The sequence below is a fragment of the Xyrauchen texanus genome, chromosome 9, assembly GCF_025860055.1.
Source record: "Xyrauchen texanus isolate HMW12.3.18 chromosome 9, RBS_HiC_50CHRs, whole genome shotgun sequence".
Lineage (NCBI taxonomy): Eukaryota > Metazoa > Chordata > Actinopteri > Cypriniformes > Catostomidae > Xyrauchen > Xyrauchen texanus.
In genome coordinates this window covers 30,092,816-30,113,405 of record NC_068284.1, presented here as the reverse complement: position 1 = coordinate 30,113,405, position 20,590 = coordinate 30,092,816, and the positions used below count along the sequence as shown (strand labels likewise).

The following is a 20,590-nucleotide window of genomic DNA, read 5'->3' as shown; positions in this document are numbered from 1 at the left end:
CCACAAACTAATGTTCATTAATGCGTTTACAAAAGTATTTCCAGAATATGTGTACAAATATACAGTCCCAAAAGTATGTAGTGCAGAATCATTTGGAGCATCATAGAAAGTGCTGAAAGTTTATTAAACATTAGAGGAAGCAACCGGCTTGGTCACGTGACCACAACTTGCGACGTCATTGAATAATCACAGAAATATGGCGCTGAACTCATACTGTCGACAGTTTTCTGCACAGATAGCTCGCATAAAGCATTGTGTGAGCGACTGTGCGAAAAATGTATCCGTATCCAATTTATCTCTTCCAAGAATCAAAGAGCTGCAGCGGCCGACTAGCTTGTTTATGCCATCGAGCCGCTTTCAAAGCAACTGGCACAGGAGAAGGTCATGGCATTGCGGCGTTAATGCCCCATGCATCGGTGTGAACCGTCACACAAACGCAGCTGCCTTTAGCAAGTGGAGTTTTGCAGCATGGGGTGCAATTGGTGAGTGTTACATTCGTTGACTTTCAGATTGCTTGTGAATCAATCAGGAAAATGTGTAGCATAAGGGGAACATTTGACACATGACGTAACATGCGTGACCCGCAGTGTCATGGGTCATTTCAGTTTAATTCGGCCTGTCTCAGCACAAGTTATGTATTTATCATGTCTAATTTCAAACTATTACGATTTTAATAGGCTTGTTTAATAAAGACTATTCTTAATTTTCAGCACCGAGGGCCTAAAACTCACATTTTAAATAATTGAAATTATAATTGTTTTTATCTGTGTAATTTCCCCATGTCCACAGAGCTTGCTCGTCAGACATTTGTGACTCAAAAAATGAGTGTTAAATCATCGGATTTCTAGTGTTTAGTATCAAATTCCCTCACTAACATGTATTAATATATTCTAAATGTGTAAATGCTCCCTTGACTTATCCACCAATTTATGTCATGATACTGTGAACTGAAATTGAATCCGTATTATGAATAGACGTCACAAAATAATGTTGGAATTATTTGATGTGCATTGTTCTATTGCGTTATGTTTTCCTTTTATTTTGTGATCTTAGTCATATTTGGTCAAGTATAACATGACCACTCTGTTAGGGGAATATATATATATATATATATATGTATTAGGCAAAATGTATGTAATTTAAAATCACTAGAAGATTACATATGTCCGCTAGATATAATTCACAGACCAAAAAGTGGCTTAGTTTTACCCACCGAATTTCCACCCTGTTATTTTCCAGCCTGACCCTGCCCATTTAACAGAATGGACACCTGAATTTAAAAGTAATTTAGCTTGAATGATTTGACTTGTACAGTGGCAAGAAAAAGTATGCAAACCCTTGTGGAATTGCCTGCATTTTGTATAAATCTGTCTTAAAATCTGGTTTAATCTTCATCTAAATTAAAATAATGAACAAACACAATCTGTTTAAGCTAATAACACAAATCATTTTATGATTCTTGCACATGTTGAATACGTGTTTCAAACATTCACAGTGTAGATTGAAAAGTATGTGAACCCCTAGGCTAATGACATCAATAAAAGCTAATTAGAGTCAGGAGTTGGCAAACCTGGCATCCAATTAATGAAACTAGATTGGAGGTGTTGGTTAGAGCTACTTTTACTTGACATTTTGAGTTTGCTATTAACAAGCAGCATCTGCTGATGCTTACCAACTAGAAGTGGACGTCCAGACAAGATGACACAAAGGGCACACTGAAGAATGCTTAGTTGGGTAAAAAAAAAAAATAACCTAGAGTGCCAGCTAAAGACTCAAGTAGTTATTGGAACTGGTTAACATATGTTCATGAGTCTGTTATAAGGAAAACTGGCATGGTGTCCATGGCGGAAGGAAGCTGCTGCTTTCCAACAAAAACATTGCTGTGTGCCTGAATTAGCCAAAGACCAACTTGACACTCCAGCACTACTGGGAAAATGTTTTGTTGACTGATGAAACTAAGGTCGTATTGTTTGGGAAGATCACACAGCACTACATATGGCATAAAAAGGGCCCTGCATACCAACATGAAAACATCCCTATGGTGGAAGAAGCATCATGGGGCTGCTTTGGGCACTGGACTGCTTGCTCTCATCGAGGGCAAAATTAATTCCCAAGTTTATCAAGATATCTTACAGGAAAATGTCAGGGTGGCTGTGTGCCAGCTGAAGCTCCGTAGAAGTTGGGTGATTAGGAGTCTCGAACAGTTATTAAATCAAAGGGTTCTCTTTTTACAAAGCACCGTGAATGTTTAATGCGATGTGTTCAATAAAGACACACAATATTATAATTTTTATTTTGTGTTGTTAGCTTAACCACATTTTACAAGCATACTTGTGACTTTGATAAAGATAAGATCCTATTTTATGACCAATTAATGCAGAAAACAAAATTATTCCAAGAGGTTTACATACTTTTTTCTTGCCACTGTAATTTTTTTTTTTAACATTGCTCTTTAATAATAAAACAAAGATACATTTCAAAGCCGATAATACACCAAATTGTAAGAATGACCCACATAACCATGTTTCACATGATTATCTAGACCAGGGCTGAGCTCTGTATAATGATTAAAATGCCTAATTTGTACAATTATCTAAATGTTGTTTGAACTTACTCTGATATTTGCATCAGCATTTTCACTTTTTGGAAGCTCTGACGAGAGGACAGAGGAACAAAAGCTTGAAGATGAGCTTATTCTACTCCTGAAGAAAGCCAAGGTATACTGTGATGTTTACAGCGTTCTCTTTAGTCACATCAATACAGTATGTTCTCCCTTAAAGGGATATTTCACCCAAAAATAAAAATTCTCTCATGCCATCCCAGATGTATATGACTTCCTATCTTCTGCAGATCACAAAAAAATGTCTCCACTCTGAAACCGATCAATATCCTAGTCCTTTTTTATAATAAATTCTCCTCCCTGCCCAGTACAAATAATGAGAATTGACAGAAACAAAGAATGTGAAAGTGAAGATTTATACTGTATGTGTGTGTATATATAATGTACACATACATAATGGCATATATTTTTATCTGTTTCTCACCGGTACATCTATCATTTCACTTTTGAAGATATGGATTTAAAACACTGGAGTCTTATGGATTACTTTTTTGCTGCCTTAATGTGCTTTTTGGACCCTAAAAGTTCTGGCCACCGTTCACTTGCATTGTATGGTGTCGGACCTACAATGTCGTGTTTTTATTTTTTATTTATTTTTTTTTTTTTCCCTGCTGAACACACTTTGTTTGTGTTCAGCAGAAGACAGTCATACACATCTATTTTCTAAAATTAACAATTTTAAATGTAATGCCTTTGTTTCAGAATATTTTTCATGGATATTTAAGTCTGCTCAAAAATGCGTGAACACTTGGTTAAATTATGTTCAGTGCTGATTTTAATAAAGGTTACTCTACTTCCTTCACAGTACAGCATGATGATTGGGGAACTGGATGCAGCCAATGTTTTTTTACACAAAGCCGTTCGACTCGCACACCAGATGCACAATAATGATGCCATCATATACACATACAGCCTGGTATGTCTTTTTCCCAGACCTTGGCCTCATTTTCAATGCAGCCCAATTATGATTTGTTTGGAGTTCTTCTTGCCAAATAAATTATTAATAAAGCCCCCATTAATACATATTGGGCAGTGAACATTGGTAAACATAAAATTTGTTTAATTTCTCCACAGATGGCGAATCTTGCCTTTGTTCAAGGTCAGCTGGATAATGTGAGTAAGGGTGAGGGTGCTCTTCCCTCTGCCCTACTCCACTGACTCGCTTCTCTACATTTAGTTTTTAAATCTGGAATAAATGTGTGCATGTGACTCTTATTCTTGTTCCCTGTTGCAGGCTGAGAAACTGTTCAAAGCAGCCATGAGTTTCATGTTGTCTGGAGGAATGCCACAGGTAGAAAAAATCTTTTGCATTTGTATACCTTTCTGTGTAATGTTTTTTTAAACTATGATTGACATGCTATCTGATAGACCCCACAAAACAATGAGAAATGTACTCTGCTTCTGTCTGTTTTGTTTCCTCTAACTCTCTTTACCTCTTTTGTCTGAAAAGGATGACAATGCAGTGATTGAAATGTCGCTGAAGCTGGCCAGCATATACGCATCTCAAAACAAGTTAGTTCTGGTCCTCAGCTGGGGAGAAAAACACTGAGTCAGTTGACCTCTCTAGTGTTCATTAACTCATACTGTTCACTTCCAGGAACGAGTTGGCAGAGCATGGCTTCCAGTTCTGCACAGAGTCTTTAGAGTCCAAGATTGAGAAAGACAAGGATCTTCCACCAGAAAGCCTGTCAGGTATCATAGCCACAAACCATGCTCTTCTCTCTAAACTAATGCACTTTGTAATGGCCAAATTTAAGTATGTTATATTTATAGTATCAGTGTTTGTGGCTTTTCTGATAAGATGAGAAGCGTAAAGACACCAGGTTGCTGCTGGGTCTTAGTCTGGATGCAAGGGCTCGTTATTTGGCATCTAATCGTCGTTTCACAGGGGCCTGCAGGGATTACCGGCATTCCCTGCAGATCTGCATGGAGGAGCAAGGAGAGTCCCACCCACAGGTACTGAGCTTTGTTTCCTTTGAAATTACATTCTGTTTTCTGAATGTAAAAATACTGATACAGGTACTGTCCAAGTCATCTGTTTGCCCTTTGGGTTTGGTAGCCTCATTCACTAACGAATGTAATGAATTACAATAATATTGTATCTAATGTATTCTTTTTCAGACCTTGGTTCTTATGAGTGACCTGGCAAGTGTGTTGGACCTGCAAGGGAAGCATGATGAGGCGCTGGTTCATGTGAAGAGGGCTGTTGAGCTTGGACGGGCAGCGGGCCATCCTGATCAGCATGTGCTGTTAGGAAATATGGCAGGAATTCTGATGCACAAAGGTTCAACCGCACTCCAAATTTACATTTTTATTCATTTAAAATTGAGATGTTTACCAACAAAGTGCACAAATCACATTAATGCCAATTACTAGGACTGATAACTGAGAATATACAATGCTTGCCAAGCTAAGCTTCAGATGCCAAGGAGAAGCCTAGAGCAAACAAATACAAAATTATTTAAAATTTTTGCTGCTAAACTAAGTAGAGGTCAACCGATAATGGATTTTATTATCTATGAATATTGATATCTAAGGTGGTGGAAAAGGCTGATAATTGATTAATTGGACAATGGTTTTAAAATAGATTTGTAGAATGAAATTATAGAAAATGTTCTTCATTTGTTACTATTATGGACACATACATAGAGGCTACAAGAGTCCAAAATTAATAAAATCCAAAATGCATTTTATTGTTCAATCAAAATCCCAATACCCCCCCCCCCCCCAAATTATAGATGGGACTATTATTTTGAAGTGACAATTATCTATGTTCAAGTGTTAACCAAATTAAGCTGTTTATAGCCCATATATTCACCAGATGAAAGTGTGTGTGCTATATGAGGTTTAATAACGAATAAGATATATTATTATTTACAAGTAATGAAGTTGGAGACACAATGTCTGTGTGCAAGGGACACATTTCCATATAATTACATTTTTCTTTGCATGCCCTCTATTCAAATAGAACACTTGATTATCTAATCAAATAACAAAATATGCTTTGAAATGAGGATAAAAATATGGATGAATATTGTCAATGATGAAAGATAATTTTACCTCTAGAGGCCGCTGTTACTGTAGAACCAAGCTGTTCTAATGGTAGAATCCTCCAACGCAGGCCAAAGTGAAACATGGATGAAGGAAAAAAAAAAAAGAAAATATTGGCAACTATCGACCTAAATATTCCAGGTAACCGATAGTTCCAAAAAGCAACTATGGGCACAGATTAATTGGTTAAACCGATATATCGGTTTACCTCTAAAACTAAAATGAGGTCAAGAGTCTTAAAATACCTGTCAAAAAATGAGCACGGGTTTTTGTAGTATTCATTTTGAAATCAGAGTCTTCAAGAGGTCTCTCTGGTTTGTCTGGTCAGCTTTGTTTGAATGAGCCTTGAGAGTTAACTGTTACTAGCTGGGTTTAATTTCTAGAAGATACCAGAGAATTCCCAGATTTTAAAATCAAATGTGTGGCCACATTTTTGATTGTAGCCCAGCAAGGAGGGAGAAGTAGTACCAAACCCGAGACTGCCTGTTGGAGGTGGTTTGAGCTTGGTTGAAATGGAACTGTGGCACAGTTTGCATGAGTGAGAACGCAACCTGTACTCTTGTCCACACTTGTTCAGGAAGTAAAATAACTTGCGTGTGCATTTTTGCTGATTTAAGCCTGACAACATTATCAGTTGCACAAAAACACGTGCACCATGAGTGGCAGGGGAACATAAGCAGCGCTGCAAATTCATTGCTCTCAACCAGCTGTCATCTAAAAAAAGAATGACTCCGAGCATCATATGTAGTCTAATACTCCTGCACATGCATAGCTGCTAAATTGTAGCAGGTGATGCACAGAGGCACAAGTGTCGTTCACTCTGTGTGAATAATTACACCAAATTAATAAAAAAACGCACAAATTTAGAGACCCGCGTTGCGTTCTCCAGCATGGGCATGTTTGTGATGCAAGTTGATGATGGGAAAACACTGGGGGTCGACAGAATCTGAAAGAGTCTGAAAGAGTCTGAAACCAGACCATCGCTGTGGGGGGAGCCAGGAATAATCACAGTCCAATTCAGATTGCAGCAAATGTGCCCAGTATGAAAACCACCTTAAATTACCTGACAGATCACAGGCCACATGTCTGGTGCTTTTGTTTGTTCTAGAAGCATATACAAAATATACACAAAGTATTGTTAATGATTCTTAGGGATGCACAGACATGTCATTCTTGTTTGTTCTGCCCTGTTTTGACTAGGAGAGTTTGAGGAGTCTGGTAAACTGTATCAGGAAGCTTTGGCCCTGGCACATGCTGCTGGAGATGGAGAGGCTGTTGAGCAACTTCAGGAGGGACTGAAAGAACTGGCCAACAGGAAAGACGGGCAAACCGAGAGCAATACTGTGAAACAGGAGCTTAAGGAATGATCTAAATACAGTGCCTGCGCACACACACACTCGTATTATATTCTTCCATAGAACTTATCGTTAGAACAAGTTGGTCATACCTGTGGAAGAATGGCATTGTTTGGACCTTACTATTCACTGGTTGCCATTTCACATGTTTTCCACCCTTGTGTGCCCACATTCAATAGTACACAACATACAATGTCTGGTGCTCCTTTTATGCCTTAGCTGCCATCAGACTTGTTTTGTAGTCTTACTCTTAAATGTACTTATTTATTTGTGTTTGTAAATGGCTTCTCTGTAAAACAGAATCCGGGAAGTTAATGAGGACCGATAACTAAGAAATGTTCTTTAACTGAGGGCAGCTCATAATTGGTCTAATGATATTATGTGCAGTGGAACATTTTCATGTAAAAAAAAAACTTATTTGAAGCCAACCTGTTGCGTTAAGTGTTTGATGTAAAAAGTGATTTGATAAACCTGTGAACGAAAATGATTTGTGTTGTGTTGAATTGGTCAATATACCATAAAGATTATCTAAAACAAGCAGGTGGACTGGCCTCTATATTAATTCTCTTCAGGTTAAAGTGGAAGATTTGGTTTTCATGTCTGCTTATCCTGATAGCATTGTCAGTGCCCTGTAGAGGTCAGTGTATGTTTAGTTGGCCTAAATGCAAGGAAACAAGTTACAAAAGTTCTCAAGACCCAAAATACAATTAACTACAAAAATATACATTTATTCATTTAGCTGATGCCTTTAATCAGATGCTATTGAGCAATAAAGCATGATTTATCCAAAGGTATTAACAGTTCAGGTGCTCACTGAAGAAGCGAATGTCTAAAATTAGGGGCTCAAACATTTCAATATCAAGTTGCAATAAGTTGTACTATCGCACTGCCCTAAAAAAAACATTCAATTCAATAACAGTTTATTAGCAGAAGCCTGCCGTTATTTCTTGCAGAAAGAATGTATGTACAGGACCAAATGTTTCTGTACAACATTTTGAGCTATTGTGACACCGCTATTAAGCTTGTTAATATCCAGTACCATTTTGTTCAAAATGTTCAAGTGCAAGCAGGTACTTTTCTAGAAATTTCCCTGCTAATTTTAGTGCGTAGATTTAAAGAAAAATTTGATTAACGTAGTTACTTAATAACTGGCCTTTTGGATCTTTTGCACTCTTCAAACCATTAGTCAAGAGTTGGTCAGATTCTGTGAAGAAGATGCTCCTTTTCACAATAAAAGAGTTAAATATTCTCACACTTGTGTGCAAAATCATCCCAAAAGATTTAAATCATTAGCTCTACCTACTCTGTTCTGTCCCCATTAGTGTCATTAAGAGATGTTTTCAGACAGTGCTTTTAGAAGAGCTGCTATGTCATCATGTTCCCAGTCTGTTAGTCGGAATCCAGAGATGGAAATTTAAACGCAATTATTTATAGTGGGAACGGCAAGTGCGATCCTAAGAAGGGATGCATTAGGGCTCTGTGTTCTTGTCATATGCTTGGGTGGTAAGAGATACAGTGTGTATGTGTATATGAATGTAGGAGATCAGCCAGGCTCAACTAGTAATTAAGGATCTCATAGAGTGTGGCTCATGAGATAAGGACAGCTCAAATTTTCATACCAAACACTGTAAATCTCATAGCTGTCTTTGGGGGCGTAAGGTGGGACAAAGGGTTTATGCTGGCACATAAATTAATGTTGTGAGCTGTGATGCAGTGGAATGTCTTTAGGCTCACAATTGTTGAGCTTTTGTACTTTATTTGAATTAAATCCACCTCAAAAAAGTGCAATGAGAATCAGTGAAACCAGCCCATCTGGCACCAACAATCATGCCATGGTCCAAATTCTGATGGTTGATGTAAACATTAACTGAAGCTCCTGACTCATATATGCATGATTTTATTCACTACACTGCTGCCATAAGATTGGGTGATTTGTTAATCGCATGGATGATTGTTGGTGCCAGATGGGCTGGTTTGAGTATTTCTGTAACTGCTGATCTCCTGGGATTTTCATGCACAACAGTCTCTAGAATTTACTCAGAATGGTGCCAAAAACATCCAATGAGTGGCAGTTCTGCGCATGGAAATGCATTGTTGATGAGAGACGTCAGCAAAGAATAGCCAGATTATTTGAAACTGACAAGTCTACGGTAACTCAGATAACCACACTGTACAATTGTGGTGAGAAGAATAGCATCAGAATGCTATTCTGAGATGCGGGTTGGCACTGTTTTGGTGGCACAATGGGGACCTACACAATATTAGGCAGGTGGTTGTAATGATGTGGCTGATCGGTGTATTTGTGGCATGAACATGTTTTGCAGTTTATTTGAATGGTAAATAGCAATGCATATATTCAAATCAGCATATATTATTGGTACATTTGTTTATTCCTGTTTGCAATTAAAATAATTTATCTTCCTGTCTGGCCTCACACAACCATACAGTCATGTGAGGGTTAACTGCAAGTTCATCAAGTCTGAAGGGAGGAAAATGAAGCTTTATTTGAGCTTGTCATTGTGCTAGTGTTTCTATTCAATCTCCTCTCACAGCATGATTTCATGTCCTCAGACTCACGCTGTGTCTCTTTTACAGGTTGTGTGTTCATCTTTGCTTACTGTAGGCAGTTCACAACATGTACATATGCATAAAACATGTTTATTAATTGGTAAGTAGATATTATTATGGAATTAGTTATGATTGAGTTTAAGTTATTGCATAATGGAAAGTCTCTGAAGCTCATTACACAATATAGTGTACTATGAGTTCTTGGCTCAATATATTTCTACAAACTCTCTTTAAAAGGTATAGATTATGGAATAGTTTTATTTAATCTTTCAGTTAATCCATTTTTGATAATTGAATGAATATGTATGCAATATGCATTGACCTAAAAATGACAATGTGTAATCAATGTACTATGAATAACTGCATTATGAATGTTATTCAATATGTTAGATATGTAATCATTCATTTATTGATTTAATTATCATTTACTCAGTTTAATAATCAAAGTGCAAATCAATGGAAAAATGTAGCTTAGCTTATCTTGGGAGAATTACAGCCATTCTTTGTATGACCCAGAAAACATGTGTGTATTGATACTAAGGGATGATCTAATGTTTTTAATTAGAACAAATCCAGGCACTGCCTGAAAGAGGCAGAGGATCCATGTGTGTTAATTAGTGCTAGAAATTAGATGAAACAAATGTATGTGGGTGTACACATTTCCAATATTACAGGAATGTATGTAACCAATGATTATAATGAGGAAAACTATTTAATATACTAATAAAATGAATGCAGAAAGTAACGATTGTTAGTTTTTATAAAATATGTTAATATGAAGTGATTACAGTGTGTTTTATGCATATAAAATAAAATAGTCATGCTTTTGCCATCATTGAAGAAAGTTGGATCAGGATGACCAGCTAGAAGGGAGACGGTGATGACGAAACTAGGGGGGCATAAGATGATTTTATTGGATGAAGAGGCCATCACTCAAAGAGATAAGGTGGAACAGAAACTATAAGAAATGCATGATTCTGAAGTGTAATTTTAGATGCTCCATGGACCACCTCGGCTTTGTTACTCTGTAATAAATGTCTAGTTTCTGAGAAATCTTTGACTCAACTGTGCTTTGATTGCTGTTATGGGAAATCTGCCACAACAAGTTCACCCAAAAAGGAAAATTCCGTCATGATTTATTCACTTTTCGTGTTGTTCCAAATCAGTATTGTTTTAGTCTGTGGAACACCAAAGGAAAAGTTTAGCAGAATGTCTGAGCACGTGGTGACCAAGGGATGTAACATAATAAAAGTAGTCATTATGACTTGTTAGCCTCAGTCACCATTCACATTTATTGTATGGTAAACAATAAGAAATGAAAGTAAATGGTAAATGATGCTAATATTTTGCCTAATGTCTCCTTATGTTGTTCCAAACCTATAAGACTTTTACATGCAACCCAAAAAGAAAACGTTAAGCAGAATAAGCCTCGGTCACCATTTACTTTCATTGTGTGGTAAAAATTATGCAATGAAAGTAAATAGTGACTGAGACCAACATTATTTCTAACACCTCCTTTTGTATTTCATGGAACGGTGAGTCATACAGGTTTGGAACAACGATGACAGAATTTTCATTTTTGTAAGTACGATCCCTTTAACCCTGTTGCTTAGTACTGCAAGTCTTAAGCTATAATATATTGTCCACTTATATTGTCCAAGTCTTCTGAAGCATTGAAATAGCTTTGTGTAAGGAATTGACCAAAATGTAGTTATTTACTGAAAATCTTGCCTTGGTCACTTTTCACTTTCATTGTAGGGAAAAGGGCACCTTGGGTATTCTGCTTTGGTGTTCCATGAAAGAAAAAGTCATACGGTTTGGAATGATATGAGGATGAGTAAATGATGACAAAAAATATATGTATTTTTGGTGAACTAAATCCAAGCTATGAAGTGCCCAGAACTATGTAAGGTATCTGAGTGAAGGTTTAAAAGAATAATGTCTTATACTTATTGAATTCTTGCACCATGGCAAACAGATTAGGGTAACGCTTCAGGCAAAAGCTTGTGTAAGAGCAGTAAAGCTCTCCAGGTCATCTTACCAGTGGCCCCTTTGATTCTTTTACGCTTAGTTATTATTACATTTTTGTTTTTCTTTTTTGGATGTGTGTTATGGACAATGTAAAGCCAGGGTTAATTTTTCTGAAAGGCCTACTCCTTTTGTTATATTTATGTTTCTCTCTCTTATGGAACAACGTACATTCCAGATGTGCATTTATCCATGTATTTTTCAATCCATGTCTTTCAACAAAACATATTCCTCTGTAGATAATACGCTGATGACCGTAATATGATTGCCATTCATTATTTGTATTATTTTGTATTTTAAATGTTACACTTAAACTGGAAATTGGACTAAAACTATATTCATATTTTGATCTTAAGTTCACATCTTGGTTGTCCTATAAATTGAAATTTAATGAGGTGAGGAGAAAAAATGGATAAGAGCATATCATGTATATCTCAAATTTTTTTGTTCACTAAAACAAAGTTAAGAAATTATTGAAATTCTGTCTTATGCATAAGCAAAGACTATCAATAATAATTTGTTTCCTTATTAGATATTATACTGGACATAATTGTAACAATAGCATTCTCCTTACAAATGTTTTATTTTTCCCACCCTTCAGAGTAAAGAAGCCATTATTTATGGTGAAACAGGATACTTTAATTGTCTCGATATTTGTGAGGTAGGTTTGCGTAACACTGTTCTGTAACAGGACAGCCATCCCTAATTATTGACAACACTGACACAGAGATTATTGTTCCCACAGAACACCTGCATGAGGATGGGCATTTTCATCATCAATACTCTGCATATCCATAAGGCCTAATTTGATGCCTTTAAGGATAATTATATATTAGCATCTGCTTTCACTGGAATAATTTGTATTGGTAAAGAAGAGCTTTTATATTAAAACTTATAAAAGATCTGTAAAAGTGATGTGACCAAAAGAAATAACCTTGATTCCATTATAAATTGCCGTCATGTGACAACTCTATGTAATATTGAATTAAATGAGTTTTATTTTTCAGTGCTTCCTCAACCTGTGTTTGAAGTTTGATTCTGCTCATTTGTCATAATTGTCATTGACCTAAGTAGAACAAGATCATTCTGAAACTGAACTAACTGCATATCTCTTTAGAGCTTTGATAGTAACTCAAGCTAGTATTGAACCCTGACATTTTTTGACTAAAGGTCACTATATTGACCTCTAGTTACAAGGTATCTGCTTGTGCAGAGCTACATATGCATTTTTTGTAAGCAAGTGACAATTAGTTACCAGCATAAGCAATAGATCAAGCGTAGAGTACACACAAAATGTTTAAATGATTCTGTCATCATTTACTCACCCTCATGCTGTTCCAACCCCCATTACTTTTTTATCCTCCATGAAACACAAAAAGAGATGTTAGGCTGAATGTTTGCACCAGTAACATTTACTTAAATTGCATTGTTTTTCTTTACAATGACAAATTTACTGTTGATTATTGTCATTTCATTCTTCCTAACATCTCTTTTTGTGTTCCACAAAAGATAGTTATATATGACATGTTTTATCGACGATGACAGAATTTATAACTCTTAAAAGATTCTTGGCAATGTGTCATAGATAAACTGGGGGAAAAAATTAGAAAAAAAGAGGCTGAAGTGAAAAGATCACATGATTTCATATTGGGAATATACAGCATTTCAGACAGGAAATGACATGATAATGTTAAATATTCCTTTAACTTACAAGGCCTGCTCATTTGCCAGAGGCATTTTAAAGATCTGTGGTTAAAATAAGTACATGCTAATGCTACAACTGCTAAATATTGATTACCAAGCATGATTTGCTTATGTTATAGTTTACTGATTTGCCTTAATGTTGCCATTAAAGGGATAGTTCACCCAAAAATGAAATTCCTGTCATCATTTACCCACCCTTTAGCCATTTCAATACCGTATGACTTTCTTTCTGTAATGGAACACATGTGAAGAAATTATGTAGGTCGACTCTGCTCTTTTCCATACAATGACAGTGAATGGTGACTGAGGTTATCTATCTTTATTCTGCCAAACATCTCATTTTATGTTTCATAGAAGGAAGAAATCATACGGGTTTGGAACGATACGAGGGTGAGTAAATAATAAAAAAAATTAAAATACATTTTACTACTGTCCCTTTAAGATGCAAATACTGTAGACAAAAAGAGTGACCACTATAATTCTATCACATACATATAACAGTATTCCATGTTTACATTAAAAACTAGGTTGCAATCAAACTAAAGGAGTTCACATAAAAACTCCAGGAAGCACACACATTGAGAGGCACAATGTAGTGTTAGTTTGCAGGTTAATATTTCTGCTGTGCATCTGTAATGTGACTGCTACTATGTTCACTCTTCCCCAGGGATTTAAAAGCTGACCAATTAATCACACGCACACACCATGCACTACATCTTGTATATAAAGTGAGTCTTGAGTGCCCTTTGAGAACACAGATTGCCTGATTCTTCATGAAAAGCAAAGACCTCCCTCTCCATCTGAATGATAGCACTCACTCCTAATAGCTGACTTGTAGTGACTACATCATCCAGTTGTTAACAGAACACACACATCTAGCATTTGGAAAACTGGAAACCTCTTTCATACTCAGTGACAGGTGAGTTCTGTATTTTCCTGTCTGGTGAGACTTGTTGTGGACTACTGGAATAGCTCAGTCTTTGATAGAGAATCTCCTCTTGCATGATATATTTTCATAGTCAAATTTACATTTTAAAGGCTTTGTCTTTTTACTTTAGTGCTCAGCCGTTCTAACAGGTCATTTCATTAACTTGTGAATTCTAGTCATGGTCAGTATTTGACTGTAAAGTTGACCGACCATGCAGCTCAAGCCATTTTTGCCATATTGTTGGATCTTTTTCAACATTTAAAATGTTCTTTCAGATAAGGCGATAGATCTAGTGGTGGTGAGGTCTGTATTTGTTTGAGCTCTAATCTTCGCCTCATAATGTCATCATGTTTATTTAGCAGATACCCTGACTCGATACTCTGTCTACACAAGCGTGTGACGTCAATTGTAATGCAGTGTGGATGGCTTCATTCATTACATGAATTGTAATCTGGAAATGATTGCAAATTACATGACACAAATTGTGGTCAGTAACGAAATCTCTTGGATTACATTTTTAAAGTAATCTAATTGCTTGCTTTTGGATTACTTCTGACCTAATTCTTGTTAATTTGATGTCACACATATTTGAGTAGGATAAGCTTTTGACAATGTTGCTTGAATGCTTTATAGAAAACTTACTTCATGTATAAAATATAAAATATGTGAATTTCTATGATTTTTTTGTTGTGTGTTTCTCGCCATGTCTGTTTCTGAGCTAAATAAAAAGGCACTTAAAATGTTCAAATGCCATGCATGTGTGGTAGCAGATCAGACCAGTTATATTTGTGAATCAATCTCACAAATAATAATAAAACAAAAGTTTTATCTCAAAAGTTGTCACAATAGAAAAGGCGTAGATTTTGAAGCAGAGAACAAAACACCCTCAATAAAAAGACTTACCAAATGTATATATGTGGTTAGCTATTTTAGAATGAAAAATTTATAATATTTATTTAAACAAAAGAACAATTAAATCAATAAATTATGAATTTACTGGCTTTGCCTGATTATTATGTTATCATGTAATCCATAAAAAAGTTCTTGTAATCTGTTTATGAGTATTTTAAAATGTATTTTAATCTAATTACAAGTACTTGATTTTTGTAATCTTATTAAAATCTAGAGGAATTGACCCTGTAATATGCTCTGTAAATCGCTTTGGATAAAACCATCTGCCAAATGCATGAATGTAAATGTAAATGTATTATGCAATCCAGATTGCATGTAATCCATTACAACAAAGCACAGACAGTACATATATAAAGCCTTTGTCAGTACCATACATATACCTGTAAATAACATAGAAGTTACCCAGGAATTTTACTGCATAATGCAAAATAACACCATATCTGCATATCAGGCATCACATCATGCTCTTCATATTGCATATGCTCAAATTGTGTGTTGAACACTGTTTAAAGTACCATATATTCACAAAAAAATATTGAGAGAGAAAGAGAAAGAGTGGAGCGTGTCTGTTAAAGGGAGTGTTTCTTTGCAAAGCTGGATTCTAAGTTTCAGCAAGCAAACAATCATTAAAATGATTAATGATGATATAGTAAAATGTTTGCCATAGGAGAAAGTAATGAAGCAAAGCACATTTTAAGTAAAACTAATATTAATATTAGTATACAGAATAAAACAGATGTAGGATATATATTAATCTACATGAGTAAATATAGATAATACCATTCTATGTAACAATAAGTGAAAAGTGTAATTCTTCAAGATGGTACATAACGAGAGAGGAAGATTGGAACTCAAGTTATAACAGTAACAACAGCCGTAGTGTTATTAACAGTGGTTGTATTTCAGTATTGAAATAATTTTCAATTATTACACTAGTGTCATTTCTTCATGTCCCCAGAGATACACATAAAAATTATTTATACAAAATCTTGGCTTGTTAGTTTTTCATTCTCACACCGGATGTGGCATCATCCATTCAGCAAAATGATTTGGAGTTATTTGAAATGCGTAACACTTTTGTTTTATGTATTGTTTATTTTTTGTGATGTTAGTCATATATAGTATAACATGTTATTCCCATAATGGGGAGATATAGGGAACATTTATAAAATTATGAATGATCTTTTTAACATTTGTCATTATATTAATGTTACAGAAATAATATAATCAAAGATAACAAATATGTTTGCTACATATCATTCACAGACCATATTGTTGCTAATATGTCCACTAAAACGGCACCTTGTTATTGTTCACCCTCTTATTTTACACGTGACCCTGCCTATTTAGCTAGATGGACATTTTAATTTTTTAAGACATTTATTGACTGATATGACTTATAAAATCTTTAACATATCCCTTTAATAATGAAACATAAAGATACTTATCACTTGGAGTTGCAAGTTTGAATCCAGGGTATGCTGAGTGACTCCATTCAGGCTTCTTAAGCAACCAATTGGCCCGGTTGCTAGGGTGGGTAGAGTCACGTTGGGTTAACCTCTTCGTGGTCGCTATAATGTGGTTCTCGCTCTCAGTGGGGACTGGGCATGCCAAATTGGGGAGAAAAGGGGAGACACCCCCAAAGTGTGTTTCATTTTTCAAAAGCCAAAATTTCACCGAACTGTTGGAATGACCCATATAGACCTTTCTAAAAATGTAGCCTACTATACTCACCATTGTTTCTGCTAAAATAACAAAACAGTTATTGTAAACCCATAATAAATCTCCAAACAGCCTATGAAACTTCCAGAGTCTTTGATGTTTGTTTGTTTGTTTGTTTGTTACGGTGGTGGCTGTAATATGGAATTTTTTACCTCCTTGGTAAAAAGTCAATGAGACTACATTAAATCCATTGGTGTAACAACAGTACCATACTAGTAAAACAATAATAAAAAAAACTGTTCATTGTATGCATAGTTTCTATTGCTAACGAGAACAAGTTTGTTATTAGGTCAGCTTAATAAAATTAAGAATGCATTATGAATGCACTGCAGGTGTATTTCCAGACCATTGATTTCAGGTCAGTTTGACTTTGCAGAGCAGTCTCCATCCGAACATACAGTTTACCATTCCAAACGGTTGTCAGACTTGTTTTGATTTTGTTTTATGGGACATGTCCATTTATAAACGAAGACCTTAACAACAAATATTTGTCGACTGTAAAAATAACTCACCCAACACCCCGCACCCTCCATCTGACTGTTCCCACCACAGCTGCTGGTCTGAAGAAAAAAAATGTTTTGGCATGGTTATGTTTATCCCCAATGCAATAATTATCCAAACAGTCATAGTTGTTATTTAGCCCCCCAGTTGCTTGTCTCCTTACTTGTGTCATATTTAAAAATGTCCAGTCCAGTTACATTTTAGTGTAATATTCTATAAGAAGCAATATTGTTAGTTTCCTGATATTGCAGACATCACTTTTACAGAATTTAGTGAATTTTGAGGTAGTACTCCAGAAATGCCAATAGATATTTATCAGATAGAAGCATCAGATCTTTGCCACAGATACACTTAAATCACTTTATTTTCTGCTAAATGGAAGCATATTGCTTCAATCTCCCAAAGCCAAGCAACATATTTGTACTGGAATGTATGGAAATCTTCATAGAAAACGTGAAAGTTCAAAAGAGGCCAGAATTACATTTAGATTAGGGCAAAATTAAACAGGAACTGGCAGTGTCCGGTCTACCAAAAGAATAGTAGCTTTGTAATATCTCACTATAAGCTACACTATTTCATCACTGCTGTTTGGATTGCGTGTTGTGGAACAATGCAGTTGCAAAGTCATGCCATCACGGGGACAACCCGGAGACACATTTGATCATAGTGATCCATTATGTCATCATAATGTCCAGATCCAGAACATTAGACATAACGAAGATGTCATTTAGCATTTCAGACATGATAAAGAAATTAATCAAATATCCTAGAACAAAACCAGGCGTATTATCAGCTAATCACAAACTGTTGTTTTTCAGTTTATCTTTACGTCATCAAGACTTCGTAACATCCAATGGCCACTGAGGTCATGAGCAGGATAAAGCGTATCCCCACTGATAGAACAAGCATTCATTTTTGCCATTGTTTTGTCTAGCAAGGCTACCAAGACTCTCTCTGTTTAAAATGGTTTCTTTTTTAAACTTTTGGTCAACACAAAATTATCAGGCAGATGCTATTTGCACACTGGTGCAAATAAAGATAGATGCTATTTACACCCCCAGTGCAAATACTTGCAAATATTATTTCCACCCCAACCCTGGTACAAATAGTGGCAGATATTATTTGCACCCCTAATTTAATACTAACAGTATAGGGGCATCACAGCAGTGTGTTTATTATATTTATTTAGAGTCCCAAAGACACACTACACCAACCCCTACCCTTAACCCTAACTTTCCTTTACAAAAATTTACCATATTTTTACTAAATAAACCATATTATGACCATTGTATTTTGTAGTAAAAATCATAGTAACCACAAAATTAAACATGGTTACCATATAAACACCATATTACTTTAGTACCACCATTGATAATTGCATCAAATATATGGTTTACCCCCAAAAAAAAAACATGGTCACTACAATATTAATATAGTAAAACTACCTTTATATTACTATTTTCTATTATTATAAGTAGACTAGACAGATGCAGAATCAAATCAGGGTTAAAAAGGCACAATCTTACCAGTGTTACACCCCACGCCACAATCGTAAATTCGCTCAGTGTAAAAAATGTCTGTTTCCAGACTATTAGGGTGCAAATAGCCATGCTATGTTGCAGGTGTTATTTACACCTGGGTGCAAATAGTCAGGTTTTAAGGTGTAATGTATCTATTGTGAAACATTTTGAACCTTACAGTGAAGCATATCAGAGTTTATGTCTATTCACCAATGCTGTTCATTTAATGGATCCTCTTTCATAGTCAAAATTGGTACTATGATTTGTACAATGCATATGCAGTGTGTAGACTTTTGTGCACACTTTTATAAATGCATGCATGCAGACATACAGTATATCAGGACTGCAGATGTGTAACATTGTATACGCACATCAGTGGGCTCTGTATATTTGGGTCTATTTTAAAATATTTCTGGAGTTTAGGCCACAGAGACTTATTGAGTCATGTCCCTTTGGTCACATGTTTGTCAGTGGGCTAAAGGAAGAAACTTAATTGAGGGGGGAGGGAGGGGGGCTATCAGTGGATGCCTCAAGGTTTTAAGTGAACAGTCCCTGTGTGTGACAGATAGAGCGAGAGAGAGGTTAGGGTAAAAGTGTAGCATGCTACTCCTACCAGAACAGCTATTCTGTTCTCCAATCAATGATTCTTTCTAACCTCCTGTCCCTCTGTCCCTCCTCTTTCTCTGTGGCTGTGTCTTTGCCTTTCGGTGGCTGTCTAGCTTTAGTGGGTCTTTTCCATTGCACTACAATGACTGCTGTAGCTGTAATCTCCCTTTAAGCATTCTGAGGTAAGTCCATCTCTGTGTTTCACTGGCTTTCTCTGTGTAGCAAAGCGGAGGCTGGTCGAAAAAGCAACCAGCAATTCTTTTCTTCTCTATATCAGGCTCTAGTTAGTCCTTCTGCTACTGTCACTCAGTACTGGTGTTTTTTTTTTGTTTTGAGCCATTGTCTGTATTTGGGTTGATGTCTTTGCTACCAGGCTCTGGTTTTCTATATGCTCATTCATATAGAAAGGATATGTTCTTATATTTCTGGTGAAAGACACGTATGCAACCACATATTGAACACTGGGGGAAACCAAATGTAAAAGTTTAAAATCTGCCATAAAAAAAAAAGCATAATGATGTTTCCCTCACTATGTCTATGGTGATTATGGTCTCTTATAAGGACATAATAGTAATGCAGAGCTTGTGCTTTTTGGCTGAAAATGTGACTGCAGCCCTTCCTGTCTAACAAAATGTTTACTGTGAACTTGAAGGGAATTTTAAATTATGCACATACTAGCAGGGTGAGAAGAAGAATCCTGTATGCTCAGAAATATGCTTGTATTAATCATAATAGTGATGTTTTTGCCAGCTGTTGTTGAGCTCTTTGTTGTTACTGAGCTGTAAGTGTCTGGAATGTCTCTCTCTCTCTCTCTCTCTCTCTCTCTCTCTCTCTCTCTCTCTCTCTCTCTCTCTCTCTCTCTCTCTCTCTTTTATCCTCTGTGTAACCAGTCCAGTGATGAGTGGTCTAGAGTTACGCATGGTATCAAAGCAACAATGACTTTGTCCCAGATTAAGACCATTTGATGACTCAGGGATTCTTTTAATGGACTAGAATTCTAAAGGTTACACTCTGAGAAAAGGCCAGTTTTTCTTATTTTTGCTAGCTTACAAAAGCAAATGATTACTCAAATCTT

The 20,590-nt window shown here is 36.0% G+C and overlaps 2 protein-coding genes across 3 annotated transcripts in view; both read left to right on the top strand.

Annotated features, from left to right (window-relative positions):
* The first annotated feature begins 180 nt into the window (after window positions 1-180).
* On the top strand, window positions 181-7,557 carry LOC127649221 (tetratricopeptide repeat protein 19, mitochondrial-like). The gene is made up of 10 exons (XM_052134227.1): window positions 181-482; window positions 2,632-2,717; window positions 3,426-3,536; window positions 3,695-3,733; window positions 3,855-3,911; window positions 4,071-4,132; window positions 4,218-4,312; window positions 4,422-4,576; window positions 4,742-4,904; window positions 6,872-7,557. Exons 1-10 carry the CDS (start codon window positions 197-199, stop codon window positions 7,036-7,038), a joined length of 1,221 nt encoding a protein of 406 aa, XP_051990187.1. The 5' UTR covers window positions 181-196; the 3' UTR covers window positions 7,039-7,557.
* Window positions 7,558-14,095: 6,538 nt separating this feature from the next.
* Window positions 14,096-20,590, top strand: part of LOC127648838 (anion exchange protein 2-like) — a 43,140-nt gene continuing 36,645 nt past the window's right edge. Inside the window, exon 1 of one of the 2 annotated variants that reach the window (XM_052133615.1) lies at window positions 14,096-14,245. The gene's annotated coding sequence lies outside the window, so the exon portion shown is untranslated. Of the gene's footprint in view, window positions 14,246-19,478; window positions 19,698-20,590 lie in introns of those variants that run through there. The other variant, XM_052133614.1, reaches the window with a different exon arrangement.